Source organism: Rosa rugosa, chromosome 3, assembly GCF_958449725.1.
Source record: "Rosa rugosa chromosome 3, drRosRugo1.1, whole genome shotgun sequence".
NCBI lineage: Eukaryota > Viridiplantae > Streptophyta > Magnoliopsida > Rosales > Rosaceae > Rosa > Rosa rugosa.
In genome coordinates, this window is record NC_084822.1 from 4,886,142 (window position 1) to 4,910,328 (window position 24,187).

At 38.8% G+C, this 24,187-nt stretch overlaps 1 protein-coding gene and 1 pseudogene across 1 annotated transcript; both read right to left on the reverse strand.

Annotated features, from left to right (window-relative positions):
* Nucleotides 1–614: 614 nt before the first annotated feature.
* On the reverse strand, nucleotides 615–2,443 carry LOC133739707 (1-aminocyclopropane-1-carboxylate oxidase homolog 1-like). Its single transcript, XM_062167497.1, has 3 exons — nucleotides 1,901–2,443; nucleotides 1,487–1,808; nucleotides 615–1,099 (listed from the first exon to the last, which is right to left on the reverse strand). Exons 1-3 carry the CDS (start codon nucleotides 2,416–2,418, stop codon nucleotides 845–847), a joined length of 1,095 nt encoding a protein of 364 aa, XP_062023481.1. The 5' UTR covers nucleotides 2,419–2,443; the 3' UTR covers nucleotides 615–844.
* Nucleotides 2,444–9,522: 7,079 nt separating this feature from the next.
* Nucleotides 9,523–24,158, reverse strand: LOC133737060 (UDP-glycosyltransferase 74E2-like; annotated as a pseudogene).
* Between the last annotated feature and the right edge of the window lie 29 nt (nucleotides 24,159–24,187).

Consider the following 24,187-nt stretch of genomic DNA (forward strand, 5'->3'; position numbering starts at 1 on the left):
TTGTAGTTCCATCCCAATTAAGTCATAGCAGATGAGCTCATCATCTTCGAAAGCAGGAGCTTTGATCTCTAATAATTTTTCTTTGCTATTTTTTGACCGAAAAGAAAAAAATTTCTTTGCTTTCACTATATATTCTTGCTTCTTGTTTCTTGCGAGTCATGCAGAGTGTGGCGTAATTGGTTGGTAAACTTATCACTCATTGTGTTTGGTCTTTGGTGTGTAGACTCTTAGCGGCTAAGCCTTAATAGCAACAATTAAAGAGTGACGCCATTCTTATGCAAAAATAGACCATGTTTTAATGACTTATTAGACCTCTTGGGTTTTAATTGGGGTTTCTGAGCGCCTTTTTGGGCTGAGGGCCCAACTAGATTTTAATCTTCTTGAGTTGAAATGATCACAAAAAAAGAAATGACTCTGTTATCTGCTTTACTCTTCTTCGGGGCATTTTTTTTTTTTTTTTTTTTGCGCTTCAATAATGTTTGAGTTTACAACTCCTCCCTCGATTGGCTTACCAATCAAACTCCACTACTACAAGTAGAATTTTTTATTTATTGACAATTATATAAATAAATAATAAAGAACAGAAAATAGAAAATAGAAGGGCTATCTCCTCATCAAACAGAGAATGACAACATTTTATTATAGTACACAATAATAACATAACAGAAAATACTCAAAATAAACGGGTCGTCTCCGCATTAAACTAGAGAATTGCCATAAAGTGGCAATTAACATCCAAATTAAAACTTTAAAGGAAAAAAAAAAAAAAAAACAACGAACATGCTTAAAGCACGTACATTTATTTTAAGTACCTATATATTGGAAATATTGTCATGGACAAATTTCACAACTTCAAAGATTTTAAAACAGGGACCTCATTTATAGAGTTTTTGTATAACACCGTAAAATATTCTTTCGTGGTAATTGTTGGATAAATGGGTGGATTTTCTTTGCATGTCAACTCTTTAATTGGCTCGTAAAGCCTCGACGGATTATCTGATGGAGCAGGTTGGAAAAAACATCCCACAGATACTCTTGGACCTTCTTTCTTTGCCAACACTCTATGATCAATGCTTGCGAATTTATCATTTGAGATTATCTGCACTAAAACATGCATTATCACAAACAACGAAACAGCTGCATGCAATCGATCTATATACAATTGCCAGAGACATTTTGGTATAGGTCCAAATTCATATATTTTACCCAAAGCTACATGAATCTGAGTTGTATAACGAAATTCATACCAGGTTATGTGTATACGTACTATTCTTTTTCTTCTTTTCTACTTTAACGTTTCTATATCCAAAGACTCTGAAATACAAATATGTAATTGAAGATCTACCTATATATGTACGTGGTACGGAAAATGAATGTGCAGTAATCACCGAGAAATTAACAGATTAGAGGAGTTACTGGATCAATATTAATGGTAAAGAGTGTTTGTTGGAACATATGTAAGTATAGACCATAGAGAAAAGCTTGCCTGCATAAGATTTCCAATGTTGACTATTAGAGCTCCAGGCAGAGGAAGAACATCAATCCACTGGTTTTCATGCAAAACCTGAAGTCCACCAATATGATCTTGAAGTAGAAGTGTTATGAAAGTGCCATCTTGGTGTTTGGCTGTGCCAATTGTGAGCTCAGGCTCAGGACATGGAGGATAGTAGTGACTAATAATAAGATGCTCTTTTTCGCAGTCCAAACCGAAAAGATGGTCAGGTTTGAGTCCAAGTGCCTGAGATAGCAATTCAAACACAGTGACAGCTAATTTTTGTACTTGCTCAGAAAACTCCATAGTTATATCCCTGAAATGAGATAAAGAACACGTTAATTAATTGAATCACGTGCACATGCAGATGCATGATCATATATGGATCATATATATATACGGATATACCTGCAAACCAGAGGCAATTCTTGGGGATCAAGAGGCTCGGGAGCCATGTCAAAAAACATGCTGTCCCTCCAGGTAGCAAATCTTGACTGGTACAAATTATAGCTACTGAAGTATTTGACCTTCCTCATGGGATCCCTAGTATAGTACTCAGCCTTCACCTCCCTTGGCAGCTCATGAAACCCACGCGTCGCCTCGAGCATCTCCTCCAACACTCTCTTGGGTATCCCATGGTTAACCACATGAAAGAACCCCACACTCTCTGCAGCCCGCCGGATATCTGGGATCACCTTAGCAGGCCTTCCAGCGAGAGCATCACCAAGGTCCACAACTGGAATACCGAATTGGTGTTGGCTAGTTGGATTGCCGAAACTTGGGATGTCCTCGGCTGAGGGATCTTCTGGCTTGTACATGAAAATGGATGGGACTTTGGTGATTCCATCATCGACAAGACCTTTGACCCCAGCTTTGGATTCGTCAAAGGCCTTTAGCTGTTGCAGACGCTCTTCAGTATTGGCCATTTTGTTGTACAGAAGAAATCTGATTACCTCAATATGCAGAAGCTCTTATTTATAGCACTGAAGTACGTACTGCATGCATCTAGACACCCCCCAACATTTTCCCAAACTCATGTTAATTGACTAGAGAACTAGAAGGAAAGTTCAAGCAATTGACTATATTAGACCCTCCCAAGGAATAAGTGACTCACTACAAGCATCCACAGAGGAAGATGACTAATGCCTATGACTTTGTTTCTCTTAGTTGCCATTGATAAGTCATAAGCTGCTCATATATAGCAGATGAGCTCATCATCTACGAAAGCAGGAGCTTTGTTCTCTAATAATTTTTCTTTGCTTTTTCTGACCGAAAAGAAAATTTTCTTTGCTATCAATATATATATATATTATATATATATATATATATATATATTCTTGCTTCTTGTTTCTTGCGAGTCAGAGTCTGGCGTAATTGGTTGGTAATTGTGTTTGGTCCACTCTGAGCGGCTAAGCCTTTTAATACCAACAACTAAAGAGTTACGCTATTACGCCTACATAGACCACGTTTTCAATATAAGCCTCTTGGGCTTCGATTAGGGTTTCAGAGAGCCTTTTTAGGCTGGAGGCCCAACAAAAATTTTAATATTCTTGAGCTGAAAGGATCACAAAAAAGAAAGAAAAAAAATGACCTTGCTATTTGCTTTACTCTTCTTCGGGGCAATTATCTTTTTTTTGTTTTGCGCTTCAATTTATTCTTAGAAGGTTGGTGTACTAGGAGTTTGCTAGCTAGTTTTGTTTACTCGTTTGGTTAGAGGTAGCTTTGTAGTAGTTTCTACATAATGATTCTTTCTGTCGACCCCTATTGGTACCACAATTGCGTGATTGACTAATAGGAGGCTAGTGAATGATCTTGCCCTAAAAGACATGGAGTATCTTTGTTTATAAGTTTGCTAATTTTAACGATCTTATCATCAACTTGTAAGAGTTTGTTTTGCTTAGAGTAGGATTTCATAATTTTCTTGCTGGCTATCTTGTTGTAAGTACAGGTTGACTCTAGTTATTGGCTGTTGCTGGTTATTATTTCTAATGATATCAATTTCTATTAAAAAAAATGGTGTGTAATAGAGGATCAAAGAAGGATTGTGTATTGTAGATAGCTAGCCCATGATGATGTGAATAAAAACTTTCCATATATATTGGATAAAATGATTAAAATCTAACCTTTACTAAAACTGTTCATTCATAGCTAAGTAAAGCGCTCTGCAGCAGTTATCAAGGAGAAGACGAAAAACAGTTTCAGTTTTGAAGAGGCGTCGAACCGTCATGTTCCCATGTTCCGTCCGGCGGCACGTCTTCCTGACGTCGTCATCGGACGGGTAGGTATCGAATCTCAGTCCACCAGTCAAGGTCCAAGGCGGGTTCGAGGTCGGAGCGGGGCGGAACGAGGGAGGACTTGCTATATTCTACAACACCATTTACAACTGCCGCTTCCGACTTTCGTTGGTTGGATCTGCATTCCACCGCATTCATGGAAGCCTGGAGACCGGTGACGGCGTTCTGGGAAGCAATTCAATTCCGGCTGTGGTGGTGCAACAGTCTGTAATCCAGTCCCAATGGTGGTGGTTCTTCACGTATGCACGCATGCGGTGGAAGGACAGCTTGGACGATGTCGCTGTGTTTCGGAGGCGAAAAGCCTCAACGATGAAGTGGTCCGGCCACTGGTACCGGCCATGGTTCGCCAGCAGGGTTGGTCGACAGTGATGAAGCTTCCCGTGGTGCGGCTTGCGGTGAAGGGTGGTCGGTTGTTTGGGTTGTGGGCCTGTGTTGCCTTGATGGGCCTTTGTTGGTGGGCTGGGTATATAGTTTATTTATTTTCAGTAGTTTATTTAACGTTTATGTGTATTGTATGTACAATAAATCCCTACCACCTCTTAGTAGGGACTTGTGTGCGTTTTCCAGGTTTGTATACTTAGTATGCCTTGTCTGCCCTAGCGAGGCGGCGTATCATGCATTGGTTGCAACCTCCTAGTGGCGGGATGAAACAACGTGTCGTCGATTTTGTTTCCGATCAGCAGCATATTGGGAAAGCTACTAATTTATTGGTACTATGGCACTGCTTTAACTTTCTGATATGCCACCGTCGTTGTAAAACAAATAGAGTAGTCGATACGACACTCTTTGTTATCAGGTGCATCTTTGAATACATTGTAGTTGTAGAGGCTGCTGGTATTATTCCGGGGTTTCTCTTAATATGTGTTGTAATGAGGGGTTTAGGCTTCTTGTCCCCCCTATGTATTCATCCGTTTCATTAATAAAGGCCTGAGGGCATCCGCATAACCCTTATTCAAAAAAAAAAAAAAAAACTTTTCATTCATTTGATGCAATTGGATGAATAAATGATTTGTGTTTATTATATTGAATTTTTGCAGATATGATCTTTAAGGATTGATTAAATTATAAAAACGGTTAGTATATGAATTTAGACAGCCTAAAGTATGCAAATAAAAGAGAATTTGGAGACACGGACACTTCCGAACAATGTAGATCTAAGTTTTTTCTGAAGTTTAATTTTGATTCTTGCCTAATTATCTTCATTTCAATGTGGTTCCTTGGAAGCTTCATATAGAGTAAGGTAATTGTTTGCACCAAATTTCTTTGATGGATTTCTAATCTTCGCACATTGGTTGGTTCTACTGTCTTCCATTCGGTTGTATTGATTGATAGAAGTCGAATGTTATTGATCTGGAATCAACTCAGTACCATAGATATCTACAAGTAGCCTCACCCTCAACCTCAACCTCAACCTCCCGCGTTAACAAATCTATCTTGTGATTTACTCTGGTCCATCTAAATCATCTCTTGATAGAAGATTAAGTTCAATCTAATTGCAATTATTGCAAAATATATGCAACAAATGAGTACACATTAAAGAGAAATTTTTTCAAACTACGGTCACACCACTTCATTTGTGTGATGTCCCTATAAAACAACGACACGTGGATCCTTAACTGTTTAGACATCTAAATCGTTTTTGCCATCTTACAGCACCGTTTTCTTCTATATCTTTCATTGTTAATGCAAATCTTGAAGGACTGAAACACCAAGCTTTTCTATTTCCAGCATAGTCCTTCTACTGTTCTTATCTCTATCACTGGTCTTCATTTCAGAAACCTTTTGCTTCTTTTGCTCTCCATGAAGACCACCTTGCTATCAATTGTCAATCCAAAAGTCCACAAATGGGTCTGCATCAAGGTGTAAAATATTTGTAATTGTAGTAGATGATAGATCTGTCAACACAAATTTTAAATCCACCAAAGCCGGCTTTTAATTCCCGGCAGGTCGGGTCAGTATTGTTCCCCAGTTAGTCGCTTATGCGGCTGGAGAGTTCTCCCTTGTCTGTACGGAAGAATTAGTTTGATTTTCAAGCAAAACATATGATAGCTGTGTCAACCATGGGGTTTCTACAAATATAGTAGTGACCTAATGATAGGAAAACATTCAACCATAATTTAATTAGATAAGAAAATATAACAAGTTTGCTGGGTAGACTTGCAGAGTTGCAGACTCCGTTGATAGGAACGCAATTGATAGGAGCATTATAATGCGACGTTTTAACTGTTATTTCCTCATATTTACTTAGTTATTTCATTAAATAAATCCGTCTTGATTAGGAAAGTTTCCATCTTTAGAAAGTTTCTATTTTTAGTAATTTTAATAAAAGTTTCTATTTTCTAGGTACATTGGAATAAATGACAAGGAAATGAGCTGAAATGAAGAAATGGAGTTTTCCTGGTCCGACTAGGAATCCCAGTCAACGCAAGAATCCTGATGAGGCTAGGAAACCTGAAGACATTAGAAGATGACATGGCATGAAGGTGGCACATGGAGGCCCAAGAACTCTCAAGAATGACTTGGATTTTCGGCAAAATGGATAAAGGCCCATGGAAATTAGGGTTTGTGACGTAATGGAGATATTTTTGGAGGAATGAAATCTGATTTTGCCGTGGGAAATCATGAAGATAATGTGAAAAATCAAGAAGAAATCAAGGAAAAACGTTGGAGATATTCTAGGGAGAGTTTCAAGGGATTGTGCAACAAGAAAAAGCTCAAAACAAGTCCAGATTCGTTCCTAAATCCCCTCAATATATTTTGGACGAAAATGAGGAATAAAATCTGTATTTTTTCATGAAAATCAAGAGAAAATCAAGGGGAGACATTAAAGGAAGTCCATGGAGAGATTTAAGGAATAAAAGGTTCAAAAACAAGTCCAGATTCATTCCTACAATTCCTAAAGGAATTTTGCCCGAATATAAAGAAGAAAATCAGAATTAATTCATGGATATTCGGCAATAATATATTTGGGACTTATTTTGAAGGCTTATGATTGGTTGGATGACACACCAGGGCTTACATGGCAATTTGTGATTGGTTGAAGTTATGTGGCATTTTCTTATAATTCCTTGGAAAATAATAGAAGATTCATGAAGACTTGGAGACCAAGGCCAACGTCCCCTATATATACTCCCCCTATGCTAGACGTTTGAGACACCCCCATAATTCAGAAATTTACTATATACGCGAAAGCTCTCTCCATCCTCTAGAGCAAGCCACGAAGTTCAAGCAAGGCCGAAGAAGAAGAAGAACCAAGCCGTGAGCATCATCATACATTCTCCACCTTGAAGCTTTCTTTCGAGATTCAAGACTCCATACGTTTTATCTTTCATCCCCATCTCCATCTTACGGTGTAATTCAACCTCTTTCTTTGTAACCTTGTTTGATTTCGTTGGAATTGTTTCTAGTTGACATATATGTTTGAACAATTGTTAAATTCTGGAATTTTATGATTAATTGAGAATTTTCAGATTCATATATTGTAATTCGAGAGTTGCTTATGTGAGTTTGTTTAATTAAATTTGCTTTACAGAAAACTTTTATATGTTTATCTTATTTGGGTCGACACTTATAGGATTTGCTTGTAATTGGTGCTAGTTTAAGAACATAAATCAACTTTTTGCTTTGTGTGACTTGAATCAAAAGTAGTAAAGGTTTTGGACAAAGATCGAATTTAATTAACGAGGATTGCAATTAGGTGGACTTTTCCATACTAAGTTGTACACTTGAGTTGATAGCCTTTCTCTATGTCTAATGCGTTAAACATGTCATGATTGACTAGCTTTCTTGGGCTTGATTACATGTTTGATAGGATTGATCTAGGTGCTTTCGCTTAGGTTAATTAGCATTGAAAAGTAAAATATGGGAAATCATTTACTTTCGAATGTTTCACATGATCAACTCCTTTCTCATGACTTAGATGAACAATATTAGGGTTTGAATCGATTTTAATCATGGTTTCGGTTTTGATCTTTGTTCTCTTATTCCATCATTATCTTTATGTTTTTGCATTTTATTTGTTTTACTTATTTAGTTTTATTTTCGAAAATCAAAACAAAAAATCCCCCCTTTTCGTAAATATGTATATATTTTGTTATATCTTTGTAAATATTATACTTTGTTTTAATTTTAATTGATTAATTGTTTGACAATGACATGTGTACCATCAATCCCCGGAATAGAACGATCCCTATTTGCTTATACTACTAACGACATTTTCAGGGTTAAATTATGCGCTTCCTTTTAGCGTATCAGAATGGAACTATGGAAGGAGGAGGATAGATGTAGACGACAAAAGAAAAAAAAATAGACGGCAAAAAAATGTTGGATGACGTTCTAATCACTTAGGTTTCCACGTGTCGTTCTATTATAGGTAGGTCACTTAAATTAGGTGGTGTTACCGTAGCATGGAAAAATTTCTCCACATTCAATTGCACGGTTTTCAGTTTATTACAGAACCACTTTTTATTTGTCAAAGACTCTTTTTGGCAATGACATTGAGGGATACCATCACTACAGCTCCTCGATCAACATCAGTAAGCATGGCAACAGTGCGGTCACGGGCGGGTTACAGGCGAGCTTAACGGGTTGGCGTTCTTAACGGGCTCAACCCCTTAAGTTAACGGGTTGAGCCCGATGGGTTCGCGGGTTACCCGTTGAAACCAGTTAAAACCGCTAAGGTTTTTTTCTTTTAATTTTTTTTCAAATATTTTTAAAAAATTTTAAATTCTTTTCTAATTTTTTTTATTTTTATTTTTATTTTTATTTTTTACATTTTTTTAAACTCTTTTTCACGCCCATTATCCATTAAAACTCTTCTAAAAAATAATATTCTAATCATTGTTAAAAATAATATTCTAATCAAAGTAACCAAAGTTAACTGTACCAAAAAAAAGAGTTACCAAAAGTTAAAGTTAGGGAAAAGATTCACTCCAAGGTTTCAGTAAATTCACCTCCCAAAAAAACTAACCCCCCTCACCACTTGTCAAACTCCCATTGGCAAATCACAGGTCTCCCACACAAACTAGTTTTGACTACTGCACTTCTTCTCCTCCTCCTTCCCCAACAAAACCCCAGAACTCAAAAAAAGACTCCATTTTTCATAGAGAAAGAGAGAACTGAGAGTGTGTGAGCCATGAACAATACCCTCACCACTCTAACCCAAACCCCAAACCCTCGAACCCACCTTCCCCTAACAGATCAAGCCCACCACCACAAATACCGCTTCTCAAAGCCATGGCCGATCCTCCCCTCCTGAAGCCCACTAAAGATTCTGGCAGCTGGTTGCGGTGCGCGTTCAGCGAGACCCTGAGGGGCTCGGTGTGCGAGGGACAGAGATCAGGATGGTGCCGGAGAGGGTGAAGATGTCAGTTGGAGGCGAGGTTTTGGAGGATGTGATTGGGAGAGGAGAGGATGAGGAGTTGCCTGAGTTTTGAAACGGTGCGTTTGAGGTCGATGGAGGGGTTGGTTGAGGAGAGGGGAGAGGGCTTGTGTGGAGAAGAGGAGAGTGAGCTGCGACTCTGCGAGAGAAGTAAGGGTTAGACACTCAGACGTTTTTTTTCTTCTAACCGTGCTTGATGGGTTTCGTTGGGCAACCCGTTTCCGCCCGTTAACTAACGGGTTGTTAACGAGTTGGCAGTCCATTAACACATTAAGTTATCGGGCAGAAATAAATGGGTTTTTAGCGGTCGGTAAATGGGCGGTTAACGGGTCATGGGCGGAATTTCCAGGTAAACATCAGTTAGCGATGAACCAGAGTTGCAATGACTCATCAATGTTTTTGTTAGAACTTCCATCTTCATCCACAGCCTTTCTAGCCAATTCTTTCAATGCTACAACATTCTTTTGTATTTCATTTCCCCCTTCTCCCTCCAATATTTCACTTACACATGCTCTACTTCTTCTTGCCTCACAATCCCTTTCTCATCAACTTGAGCTCTGATCCCAATTTTCCACACATCCATAATGTATTTGGCGTTGGTGCTTTGGTCAGTCCATCGAGGCCTTGCAACCATTGGAACCCCCAAACTTAAAGCCTCCAATGTGGAGTTCCAACCACAATGTGTAATGAAGCAACCAACTGCTTCATGAGTGTTAGTATAGTATTGGCATTCCTTCTTCACAAAACTCTATTCATTAAGAAGCCCAAGGTTGCAGCCCAAGCCCATACTTGTTTAAATACAATTGTTGTGGTTGACTTGGTTGTCTTGCTGTCAAAGACCCTCTTGAAGACTGGAAAATCAGTTGCTAGCAGCTTTCCCATCTTAGCATAATTGATCAATTACAAATTGCTTCTTTTTCTCTTTGGGGGTTGCCTTGCTGTCGAAGACCAAGACCAAGTTTGAAGACTAGTTCAATTAAAACTTGCTACCTCATCAATTTCCTACTTTGCTGCCTTGTTGACGTGCTTCCCCATCCCATCTCATCTTGCTGTCTTGTCCAAGATCAAGCTTCAATCTTGAAGATCAAAAGAAGACTCTTCTTCATCATGGCTGAAGTAAGCTCATACATGGCATCTCTTTCAAAAAGTCAATGGTTTTTCATGGGTTCCATTCGGGTGTCAGTTTTGATTAAGGAGTTGGAGTGTTTGGCTTATAGATTTGGTATTCCCAATTGAAATTAGGAGCATGGGTTTACATGTGCAATCTGAAATTATGGGTATGGGTTTTCGTGCTCCATTTGAGCTTAAGGGTTTTTTGAGTGAACTATCCTTCCTCTTCCTCCTCTATATATATGGGTTCTCTGTTCCTATTCGGGTATTGAAAACACTTGTGTTTTTCAGTCCCTTTGTTTATCAAGAGCTTATCTCTTTGGTTTTCTGTTTTTCAAAATGTCTTGTTCCATGTTGAAAACAATTTGAAAAACACAAAACCATTCATGCATATTCATCTCTTGCATCCCTGAGTTCAGTTGGGTATTGCAAACTTCAAAGGTGAAATCTCCAAGAAGGACTTGCTGCGTTCATAGCTTGTTTCATAGTTGGGATTTCAAAGTGTATCACTTGTATAAACAATTAGCAAGGAGTGATTACCACAGCCTAGTGAGTCAGTCTAGGAAGGATTGCTGCGTCCAGTTCAATCCTTGTGTTGTAAACTTGTAATTTGTTTTTCATTAGTGATTTGGTTTTGGTCTTTCAAGAGTAAAGGCCACGCAAATGTTTCTCCCTCGATAGGGTGTTTACTGCGTTAACAAAAATCTCTGTTCTTTAATGCTTTAGTTGGTTTATTTGATTGTTCAATACATTTTGTTCAATATCAGCTCTCAGGATTGATCACCCAGTTGCAATCCCTGAGAAAGTTTTTGAACGAAAGAAATTGGTTGTGAGCCTATTCATCCCCCCTCTAGACTCCCTCTAGGATCTTTATTTGGTATCAGAGCGGGTCACTAACCTGTGTTAGTGTGTTCCTCTAGCCTCCTAGAATGGACCATGATAGAGTCTCTAGTTCTATTAACTCTCCTCCATATTTTGATGGGAAAGATTACTCTCAATGGAAAGTAATGATGATGGCTTTCCCGCAATCTCAAGAGGATAAGTTATGGAACATTATAGAGAAGGGTTGGATAGAACCAACTAAAAAGGAAGCTGAAACTTCAAATCTTATTCCTAAACCGAGAGGTGAGTGGACTGTTGCTGAGCAATCAGATCACAAATCAGATCACAAATGTGATACTAAAGCTCGCTATAGCCTTTTCGCTACCTTGTCGGATAAGGAAAGAAAAAGAATTACAAATTGTCCAACTGCTAAAGCTTCTTGGGAATTACTTCAAACCACTCATGAGGGTAATAAAAAGGTGAAGGCACAAAAACTTCAAAGCCTTGTGCTTGAATTTGAAGAAATGACTATGAGAGAGGATGAATCTGTTGATGACTTCCATAGTCGCCTCATCAATGTTACCAATCAATGTCATGGGTTGGGTGATCCTATTTTAGAGCATAGAATTGTGAAAAAGTTTCTTCGAGCTCTTCCTCCTAGTTTTGAGGCTAAACAAATTGCGATTGAGGAAGCTTAAGATCTTGATACATACTCATTAGATGAGCTTGTGGGAAATTTGAAAACATTTGAGTCAAACAGGAAAAAGGGTCAGAAAGAAAAAACAATTGCTCTAAGCACTTTGAAAAAAGAGGAAGACCTTTCTGATTTTAATCTAGAAGAATTTGCTCTTCTCACAAAACAGTTCAAAAAATTTCTTAAATCTGCAAGGTCACCCTCCTCTAGCTCTAGAAATTTTTCTGGTTCTACTTCTTCCAAAAGAATTCAGAATGATGATGTTTCAAATGACAAATACTCAAAGTCCTCAAAGTGTTTTCAAAAGAAGTCTTCTGGCGAAAAACCAAAATGTTTTGAGTGTCAAGGATATGGTCATCTTGCTGCTGATTGTGCAAACAAAAAACTCAAGTCTCAATCAAATAAAGCTTTTAAAAGCTCTTGGAGTGATAGTGAATCAAAAAATCAGTCCGACCATGAAGAGGAGAATGTTGCCCTTGTTGGTACCACCCAAAATGAGTCCTCAGATGAATCTGATGATGATGAGCACTCTGAGGAGGTAGCCTCTAACAAGTTCGAGCAACTGTACAAAGCCTCAAAAATAATGATTGGAAAGACTGAGGAATTAAAGGATCAACTTGCTGTTTGTGAAAAAGAAAAATCTGGGATCGCAGAGAAGTTGCAATCCTGCAAGAAGAAGTGGGAAATTGAAAGAAATGCATTGGTAAGTCAAGTGGAGACTCTGCAAGAGAACGTCAATGCTCAAATCAGGTTAGTCAATTCTCTAACATCTGAAAAAATCACTCCTGAAAAATCCTTACGTGATTCTCAAGAAAAGTTTTCAAAATTTTCAATTGGATCTGATAAGGTTTCCAAAATGATTGGAATGGGCAAAGTTGATAGGGATAAAAAGGGTCTTGGTTTTCATTCTGGAGAAAGCTCCTCTAAAAAGCCAACTATTTTTGTGAAAAGTAAATTGTTGCCTAAAGAAAGTGTCCCTAAGTCATCCAAAAGATTCATTCCCATTTGTCACCATTGTGGTATCTCTAGACACATTAGACCAAGGTGTCATAAACTCAGAAATAGTCCTCAAAAGTCTACAAGGTGTCATGAAAATTCTCTGTTTCTTTCTTTACAGTCAACTCTGGAAAAATCTTTGAAAGAATTTGGAAGGATTGCTAAACTTGTTGCAATCTCGAGAAAAGAAAAAACTGTTTGGGCAAAGAAAAATAAGTCATTTCATCCACTTGCCTCTGCTGATTTTAAGCCCTTTGACATTTGTGGAACTGATTCTGAACCTTCTCAAATGTGTCTTCTATCTTCTTTTTGTTTCTCACATGTTGAAGAAAATGACTCCATTACTACATGTTTGGTTGCTCTTACTGCTCTTTCATCGAGAAGAGCTGATACATGGTACTTGGATAGTGGGTGTTCTAGGCACATGACAGGTGATAAAAACTGGTTCTCATCCTTTTATGATGAGGTTATCAGTGGTTCTGTCACTTTTGGTGATGGAAAGAAAGCAAAGGTTGTGGGAAAAGGGACTGTAACTGCTCATGTTATCCCAAATTTAAAAAATGTGTTGTATGTTGAAGGACTCCAAGCTAATCTTATTAGTGTGAGTCAGTTGAGTGATGACTTTGAAGAGGTTAGATTCAATAAGCTGAGATGTCTTGTTCTTGATGGTAAGGGTAAGAGTGTCATGGGTGGACTACGATCCAAAGATCATTGTTATTGTGTTAATGCTAATGATTCTATCTCTTCTTAGATTTGTCTTACTTCCTCCTCAACTAAAGATACTCTCAATCTTTGGCATAGACGCCTTTGCCATGTGAACTACCAAGACTTGATGAAGCTCTCCACCAAAGAAGGGGTAAGAGGTTTGCCCAAATTAAGTGGGAAACCAACTGGTATGTGTGAGGGTTGCAAGCTAGGTAAGCAAACCTGTTCTTCACATAGGGTCATTAATTCTATGTCTACTTCACAACCTTTGGATTTAATGCATATGGATTTGGTTGGACCTATTCAAACTAGAAGCTTAGGTGGTAAGAAGTACATGCTTGTTCTAGTCAATAATTTTTCTAGGTTCATAGTTGGGATTTCAAAGTGTATCACTTGTATAAACAATTAGCAAGGAGTGATTACCACAACCTAGTGAGTCAGTCTAGGAAGGATTGCTGCGTCCAGTTCAATCCTTGTGTTGTAAACTTGTAATTTGTTTTTCATTAGTTGTTTGGCTCCAATTTTGCTGCAGCTGGTCAACAGTCTCTTTTCTTGCGCGGGCGTGCCAACACCGTTCGGGTGCGGTCGTCGGGGGTGTCCCTTGACCTGACTTCTGTTGAGCGATTGTGGACGAGGAGAGCACCAACCTCGTCGTGGGATTCTTTGTGCCTCGTGGCGAGGACTTTTGCTGAGCTTCTTGAAAATCACCAAATCGATACTCGATGTTGTAGATCGAGCAGAGCGAGAACCACCGGGAAGTGAGGAGAACTTGCTAAAGCGTGACTTTAGCTTGGCTGGGTTGCTAGGGCGTTACCCTTGCTTGGCTGGTTCTGTAACCGTTGTGGTCGCGGCACTATCGTCGGCTCCCGAGGAGACTAGGACCGAAGCACGTTGACAGAGGGTTTGGTGACACTGAAAGTCGGCTTCTGAGAAGACTAGGACTAGGAGTGTGATCACCGCTAAGAGAAAGAGAAAGAGAGGGAGAGGAGTTGCTCTTAGAGAGGTTTGCTCTAGAGAGAACTTAGATCATCTTAGAGATGTTGTTGTTGAATGTGAATGGGTGTCTTAGAATGAGAAGAGAATGTGTTTATATAGGGAAGAAAAAGAAGAGTGAAATGATGAGTGGAAGAAAAATAATGAAAGTGGAGTATGAAAGTGATTTGTAAAATATGGAAAAGATAGAGAAATGATGAAATGAAAGCAAGGCATGAAGGTGCAAAAACATGGAAGTGATGATGATCTATTAAAGAGATTGTCTTGAAAAATATATCCAAGGAAAAGAAGAAAAGCATCTAGCTTTCTTCATGTGGCACTATGCCAAAAATTGCATCACACGACAGTACTCACACAACGAAAAAGAAATTCTCTGTTGTCTGTTGATGAAAATTGAATCATACAACACATTTAGTGAATCTTCGTTGTATAAAGATGCTCAAATTCTAAAATTTCTAAGTAGAAGGTTATGGCACAACAGAAAGAAGGATTATATGTTGTCTGAATGAAAAAAAAAGACCGGCATATTTCCCTCCTACCATTGAGTCAAATTTGGCTCCAAATTGTATTGTAGATGCCACTAAATTGTACAACAGTTTAGTTACTTGTGTTGTAGGAGTATACTTGCAAATCATCATACAATGGTTTTTAATGTTCCGTTGTGCAAGTGAGTGGCAAAATTTAGAAAAGTCTCCAAAATGGCATTCATTCCCCCCCAGAATGAGCAAATTTGGCTTCAATGTTTTGTTATGCTTGCAAGTTCCTACAACATAATGAACTATATCTGTTGTGTGAATGAGAAATGCCTAGCCTAAGTGCCAAAATTGGTATTTTGATTGCACAAGCGGGAAATTTTCATCTTTTGTTCCCTCAGCTATGTAGCAATTCAGACAACGTAAATGTATCTATACGTTGTCTGAATAACTTAAAAAAAAAAAAAAAAAAAAACCAGTGTTATTGCTTAATGCCTTAGACAACTGAGGGCACACTTAAAACAAAGCTAGTGCCTTAGTTGCTTTTCATGTCTGAGAGAAAACCCCAAGCTTTTCTTCACTTCGAGCAAAACCTGGATCTCTGTTCACCATCTTCTCAAAACATTTAGGCATCACAAATCACCATCTTCTCACCATCTTTTAAGTCTGGATTATGGTTCTACTCGATTAGAGTTCGATTTGGGGGTTTTTCGTTGAATGGGGATTGGGTTCTCACAAATCGAGTTGGGTTCGACTCGATTAGGGTTCGAGTTGGATTCGATTTGGGGATTCTTCGTTCTACTGAAAAGGGATTGAGTTATCAACAATCGAGTTGGGTTTGGGTTAAAGGAAGAGGAAAAGGGGTTTTCACGGGTTTAGGGATTGGTGCTCAAATCCATTTGATTGGTGAGCTAAATTTAAGATTTCATTGCTCTTGTTCATTGTCTTTGTTCTTTTGGTGCTCAAATCCCCTTCGGGTTTTAAATTTTGTGGAGAAGTTCTTTTGGCTCAAGTTTATAACCACTTGCTTGTTGTTGTTGTTGGTGCTCAGGTTTTACTCCATCTGAGTTGGAAGAGCATTCGTTCTACTGAAAGTTAGAGTTATTAGATTTGGGGGTTTGACGAGTGGTAAACTGAAGGCAGAGGAGGCACCCAAGAATATTGATCACCAAATCGAAGGGACCCAGAATGACACGCTCCGTTATGGTCTTAATAGCGTCAAAAGCAACCTCATTGGCTTTCACCCAGTCGAATCTGCTCACCAATTGGTACTAGTTTCCTCTTCTCTTTCTCTATGTGTTTGGGTTTGTTTAAATTGAAGATACGTGGTTGATTCTCTAGGGTTTTAAGCTTGTTTATTTGCTGGGTTTCAGGCGAAGAAGATGCAAGAGGAGATGGAGAGGAGAATCTTGGCTTGCGGTATGAGTCTGTGTTTTTTTTTTAAACAAATTTTGACTGGTCTTTATGGATTGTTGTGGGGATTTAGTTTTATTTTTTTGATTCAATAGGGTATTTTTTGTTAAGCCTGGTTTGTGTATGTTTAGTGTGATTAATTGTTGATGGCATATGGATTAAATGGACTAGATCAATTTATTGTGATTTAGTAGTCCCAAAAAATCACTTCTTTACTGTGAGGTTGCTTTGTTTTACGCAGGCAAACCACAAACTGCGTATCAATTGAGATGCTTTGTTTTATATGAGAAAGAGCTTTCATGTATTCAGTGTGCTTAACTATTAGTTTTATTATATGTCTGGTCTTTAGTTGGACAGTTGGGAAACATTTCATTGAGTTTTTGTACAATATAGAAAGTGTTTGGGTGTAGTTCTATGCCCATATATTATAATGCTTGCATCTTTTCGTTACAAAAGTTGAGTATAGGAGCAGGACGCTTGTGGTGGTCTAATTAATGTATGTTGTTTTGAGCTGTTGGAGGGGGTTTTCTTTTATTCAGTTTTTCTATAAATAACCTGTTTCTGTTTTATGTGTTTTCTATTCTGCTGTAGCAATCAGGATTCTATTGATTTTGGTATTCTATGGATTTATTGTCTTTGTTCTACTTTGACATTGAAGGAGAAGTTGATTTCCTAATGTCTGTTACTTCTAAGTGATTGGTTGCGGTTGCTTTGTTTTATAAACTTGCGAAATCTTGCAACTCTGTTTTGAGTATTATTCAATTATATTTTGAAGAGTAGTATGGTTGTTACAATTGGCTAATTATTGCAGTGTCTTTATTTTCTTTGTCAACGGAGTTGGGTGAGTATCTTTGCGTCCTGATACTAACTTGAATTAGTGGTTTATTAGTTTTATGTTAAAGCATAATTTTGTCATCTTGTAGGTGAGCATATGCTAGGTTTTATCTCTTATCTTACTTGTAGCTAGTTTACAACTTGGTGTTCATTTTTTGTGATTAAGATATGCTTGTAGAGCTTTTAGAAAATCATGAAGCATTCATGTTTTCTGTTAGGAAGTGAAAAGTTGTCTTAGACTTCAGAAGGATGGGCAATTTTTAATCAAAGTTGACTTCATTCATTTTACTCTTTGATTTCTATTTTTCATGTTAGTCTTATTGTTTGTTAATAGACATACAACTTCCTAAGTTCAATATTTCTCAAGTTATAGCGGATTTTGGAGAACTGTACGACATTAGGTTCTTGCTAGTTCCCTCTCTTTGTATAGATGCAGAAGAATATTTGACTTGCCTCATATTTTGATGTGTTCTTTTTATATTCAGAACTTTCAGATATGGCTCTGAGGTAGTAACGTGCCTCATCGCTTTCTACTTAAAGTCTCAATCCTTTTGCTTTGGTTCTTTAATTGTTCGTCTAATTAGAAAATCAGTTGTGTACCCTTCAACATAGATTTATTTGCCTTCAGATTTTCCATAGCAGGGCTTATTGTGGTCTTTAAAAATTGGATCTATTAGTTCTTTCAATGTGTGTGTGGTGAGAAGATTTCTCTTTTTGATTTCCCAATTTGTGCGGTGGGAATTTTTTTTTTTTTTTTTAATTTTCTTGCCTGCGCCTAATTTAGATTTGTTGTGGACATAGGGACAACACTCATGGCTCTTTGCTACAACACCAAATCATATTACTTGGATTGTTCCTTGATCAATATTGCCCTTTATAGATTTGATTGCAATTTCTGAATGATAAAGATTTCTGGGATATTGAAAAATAATGTAGAAATGGATATTGCATCTTGTTTCAATTTTCAGTCATATGACATGTTTGTCGATTGAAGCCTTGAAACTTTTATTTACTAAATCAAGTAGGGTTGTGTGATTCAATGTGTTTTTGTGTGTGCGCGCAAAATCTATGTAGGGCAGTTGCATACTTGCATTTGACTTGTTATTTCTAACTGTTAACTTTTATTAATATGTATGGTGCACTATGACAGTCAATCATTTTATTAATTGAAGCAGAAATACCTTGATAGGCTTGAGCAAGCCCAAAATTTATAAGTTCTATTAGACTTGAAGTTCTTTAGGATTTAGTTTGGCTTTCAGTCGGTCGGTGCTCTGTTTTGGCTTTGCTTATGTGTTTGGATTGTTGGTGCAGTACGTCTAACATCCTACATAGGAGTGGCTAGATTGCAAATTTTATTCATGGAAGGCCAGATATCCCAATAAGGCCTCACCCTTGCAGTTGGTAATTTATTTGCTTCAGATATCCCAATAAAGCCTCTTACTGCAGTTGGTAATTTTTGTTTATCTGAAGGGTTCAACAATTGCTAACTAATGTTTGGTTTACCAGCTAGACAAGTACCTAATACTTTCTCTGCAGCTTCTTGCATGTGTCATTTTGTCATGTTGCTTATGGGTAGTGTGGCTTTCGATGTAGGAGTATTGTATGCAGCTTCTTGAAACAAATTGATGGGGGAGGCAAAGCAGAGGAAAAAAAGAGGAGCAGCAGGAGTAAGCATTAATCGTGGCCGAAGTGGGATAGTCCGATAATCATTGATTCATTTCTAGCACACTAATGTTTTCTTTCCCTGATGCAATGTTAAACAATAAATTGTCACCGATACATGATTTTGTGGAACAATGACCAATACGAATTGTATCTTGGTGGATCCAATGTTTCAAAATATTGGTTGGAGTACTATTAGTTCATTTGATTGTTTGCACCAAATTTTATTTCCATTTGATCACTACTGTTCATTAGGTAAAATGGATGTTTAAATGATCATACAACAGATTTTTCATATATCAGACAATGGTTTTTTCAAAAAGTAAGTCCTCTAATTTACTCTCACACAACAGAAACACTAAAACTCCGATGTCTGAAAAGCCTAACAAACAACGGATTTAAACAAGTTCTGTTGTCTGAAGGCAGCGCCGCAACTGCAGCGCATCTGCGCCCGGCATCTGCCGAGCTATCAAACAACACTTTTAACACACACCCGTCGTTTGTGTGTTTCTCAGACAACTGTGTTCCACCGTTGTCTGAATTTTCATCAGACAACGGCTCGGTCTACAACGGTGGCTCTCCTATCACACAACGGTTTTCCGCCGTCGTCTGATAAAGTTTTTGGCATAGTGTGGGTAGGAAACATGAACATGTGAATATTGAGCTGGTTTTAGGTCAGTTTCTGCCCCTTTATTCCTTCAATTATTTCTCCAACAAGACTTCATTATATGCCTTCGACTTCTTCATATGAAATGTTCCACTATGAGTGTAGATCATCCTGACAAATTTTCAGATTTTTATTCCATGTGGTTGGGCCGAAAATGCTGCTGGACCTCTTACAGGTCCAGTTTTCCAGTTTTGCTTCTGTAGAAAATTGGGCTGATTGTTTGAAGGCCTTCCACTCAAAAATATCTCTGGCACTCTTCATAAGAAATGATCCTTGGGCTGTCTAGAATGGATCTGCAGAGTTTCAGCTCATTTCAAGTTCATTTGGTCAGGCGGCCGCCCCTCCTTCCTTGTTTAGCTCGGTTTCTCCTAGCCGAAGTAGGAAAATGTGCTAAAGTTGACTTTTCATGCTTCCATAGTAGGCTTTATTTAGCCTCTAAATATATATTTCGAGCTTGTCGACAATATATAGCTTGAGCCACTGACATTGGCTCAATTTCTCCAAGACACGCATTGTCAGGCCAAAATGTTCATTTTGGGTCCAAACATTGCCCCCCAGACCTCGAAGTCAAAGGTCCTCGTCTTGACTAAAGAGGTCTTGAATCAACACTACTCTTATAATGTCGTTGCTCCAAAGCCACTTGTATTGGCTTGACTAAAATTACTTGAACAGTAGCCTCTCTCCCTCTTAATTATACATAGTGAGCATACATATATTAATCGCCAGTCTTCCTTCGCGAACCATCCTTTGCGAGGCCATGTAATTAAAACCACTTCGCTGCCAACAATTCGCAACCCAGCTTTCGCCACAATTATTGGCAAAAATATTGATTTGACCTCCTCCACTGCTAATACCATACTAGGCATATTAAATGCCTCTTGTATATGTGCCCAGACCAATACCAATGGCCTCTTAAGTATATTAGCAAGTTCCAGCCACTATTAGGCAAGAACACAATTTTTTGCATCCTCCGCGACGCACAAATTTGAAACTCTTTTTGTATTTTTGTATTTTTTTTTTTTTAATTTTAATAAGACATTGTGAATCAAGATTTAGACATGCGGCCCAAGTATAGTCGTCTAGACACAAATTTTCTTTCAAATCCTTTGGGCAACCTTACTGAAATGGCCAGGTGGGGGAGGGCGAACAAGAGAGGCAGAATCCATTTTGGCATGAGCTACTCCCACATAGTGGTTTAGGCCCATTTGCACGCACTTCTGGCTTCAAGAACCTGTCATGAACGTTGTCCCCTTTCTAGACACCATTTCACATAGGCTATACTTACTGAGATGAGAAAGGTCATAAGTGTGAAGACAGTTCAACAAGTGTTAATAAAAGCCGCCCTTAACCTTAAGGGACCTGAACTAGGCACCAATAAGGAGTTTAGGCCAATATTAACAAAAGAGACTTCACCTATTCCGTTATGATTCACAAATGACGAAAATAAAAATGAAAACTGAAAATTGACAGGAAATTTAAAAACAAAGAAAGAAGTTAGCAGCACTATATTTGGCTAACCTCCAGAAGGCCATGGGGGAGGCCGTCTATGCTTCACTCCAAGCTCCGATGTATCAAAATTTGTAGGGTAAAAATCCCTCCTATGAGAGCTTGTAGAAAAAGAACAAAGATACTTCTCGTTGAAGAATTTGGAGGAATTTGGCTCGTGAGAGGGGTATTCTTGCCCCCCAAGTATCTTTGTTGGTTGACGAGACATGATCTCCAATTGTAATTTGGAAGATGACGGTGTCCCAAGATCGGCTTTGTCGCCAACTGTCGCCAACTTCTCTTGATCAAAGGGATGATCATGGGTCATATCTTGCCCCCCATGCATCTGATCAGTAGCCACATATTTGGCTTGATCAGTGGAGACATCAGATATTTGTTCAGAGACAATTTTCTTATCTGAAGAACAATCTTGTTGATGACGTTCTCCATAAGTAGCCTCTATGTAAGGCTGTGATTCACCAGTGAGGCCATTAGGTTGATTGCCAGCTATAGGCAAATCAACCTCATAAATAACCTCTTCTCGAGCGTTCTGCTCAATTTCTAGGTCCCAATCGCGAAACCTCTGCTTTGTTTTTGCGATCAAAATGGCCATGTCCCTGGCTTGCTTTTCTTTATTCCTCTCGATGTTGGCCATGATGATCGCGAGCTGTTCATCAATGCTTGCCCCCTCTGGGATGGGAATAGGCATAAACTCATCATTAATGGCGGTATCGCCAATGGTGGCAACATTGTCCATCAATTCACTTTAGGAATTTCTTTTGGTAAAGATTTTCCCCTGGCATCTCAATGATGACGAAAAAAGACTCTAGTATAGTCCCACTGGGCGTGCCAAAATGTTTGTTTTGAAGCCCGGTGGTTGAATGTCTTCAAGAAAAGGAAACAAAATTCTAACCTTGTCCCACTGGGCGTGCCAAAATGTTTGGCTCCAATTTTGCTGCAGCTGGTCAACAGTCTCTTTTCTTGCGCGGGCGTGCCAACACCGTTCGGGTGCGGTCGTCGGGGGTGTCCCTTGACCTGACTTCTGTTGAGCGATTGTGGACGAGGAGAGCACCAACCTCGTCGTGGGATTCTTTGTGCCTCGTGGCGAGGACTTTTGCTGAGCTTCTTGAAAATCACCAAATCGATACTCGATGTTGTAGATCGAGCAGAGCGAGAACCACCGGGAAGTGAGGAGAACTTGCTAAAGCGTGACTTTAGCTTGGCTGGGTTGCTAGGGCGTTACCCTTGCTTGGCTGGTTCTGTAACCGTTGTGGTCGCGGCACTACCGTCGGCTCCCGAGGAGACTAGGACCGAAGCACGTTGACAGAGGGTTTGGTGACACTGAAAGTCGGCTTCTGAGAAGACTAGGACTAGGAGTGTGATCACCGCTAAGAGAAAGAGAAAGAGAGGGAGATGAGTTGCTCTTAGAGAGGTTTGCTCTAGAGAGAACTTAGATCATCTTAGAGATGTTGTTGTTGAATGTGAATGGGTGTCTTAGAATGAGAAGAGAAGGTGTTTATATAGGGAAGAAAAAGAAGAGTGAAATGATGAGTGGAAGAAAAATAATGAAAGTGGAGTATGAAAGTGATTTGTAAAATATGGAAAAGATAGAGAAATGATGAAATGAAAGCAAGGCATGAAGGTGCAAAAACATGGAAGTGATGATGATCTATTAAAGAGATTGTCTTGAAAAATATATCCAAGGAAAAGAAGAAAAGCATCTAGCTTTCTTCATGTGGGTAGGAAACATGAACATGTGAATATTGAGCTGGTTTTAGGTCAGTTTCTGCCCCTTTATTCCTTCAATTATTTCTCCAACAAGACTTCATTATATGCCTTCGACTTCTTCATATGAAATGTTCCACTATGAGTGTAGATCATCCTGACAAATTTTCATATTTTTATTCCATGTGGTTGGGCCGAAAATGCTACTGGACCTCTTACAGGTCCAGTTTTCCAGTTTTGCTTCTGTAGAAAATTGGGCTGATTGTTTGAAGGCCTTCCACTCAAAAATATCTCTGGCACTCTTCATAAGAAATGATCCTTGGGCTGTCTAGAATGGATCTGCAGAGTTTCAGCTCATTTCAAGTTCATTTGGTCAGGCGGCCGCCCCTCCTTCCTTGTTTAGCTCGGTTTCTCCTAGCCGAAGTAGGAAAATGTGCTAAAGTTGACTTTTCATGCTTCCATAGTAGGCTTTATTTAGCCTCTAAATATATATTTCGAGCTTGTCGACAATATATAGCTTGAGCCACTGACATTGGCTCAATTTCTCCAAGACACGCATTGTCAGGCCAAAATGTTCATTTTGGGTCCAAACAAGTGATTTGGTTTTGGTCATTCAAGAGTAAAGGCCACGCAGATGTTTCTCCCTCGATAGGGTGTTTACTGCGTTAACAAAAATCTATGTTTTTTAATGCTTTAGTTGGTTTGTTTGATTGTTCAATACATTCTGTTCAATATCAGCTCTCAGGATTGATCACCCAATTGCAATCCCTGAGAAAGTTTTTGAACGAAAGAAATTGGTTGTGAGCCTATTCATCCCCCCTCTAGACTCCCTCTAGGATCTTCAATGAGCCAAAACCTCCGGTTGGGGACACCAGGAAACCACAAAACCCTTTGCAGATGTCTCCTCTACAAACCCTTTCGGGACCTTCCTTGCGTCTGATTCTCTAATCACCCACAAGAATTTCCTTTTACTACTCCTCAATACGAAAGCCAGTTCCTCCATCTGCTCAGCTTCAATTTATGCTCGGCTGCCAAATGACACATAAACAATAAACCCCTTTGGCTGTTCATTGAGCCATTTCATGCATGCATCACTCTTTGGTTTAAACATGTTGAAACCATAGTCTTTATCATCTTCAAGACGCTTATCCAAGTATTGAGATGGTATAGTTGGTCCAATGGTCTTCATTGGCCAAAACTTTGTCATCCAATCCACCGCCTATATATGAAGAGCAAAAGAGTTTAAGAATACTTTCATGATGAAAATTAGTCTAGTAATGTGGTACACAATATCTACAAAGATGTCATATGAATGCTACAGAAGTCTACAAAGATTCATACGGTCTATGTAACATTAATCATTAGTTTAGGCTCTTTGGGTCTGTCTTTGGTTTTGTTTTCTTCATCTCCCATGCTCTTTGGTTTGGTCAAATTGCTGTGGT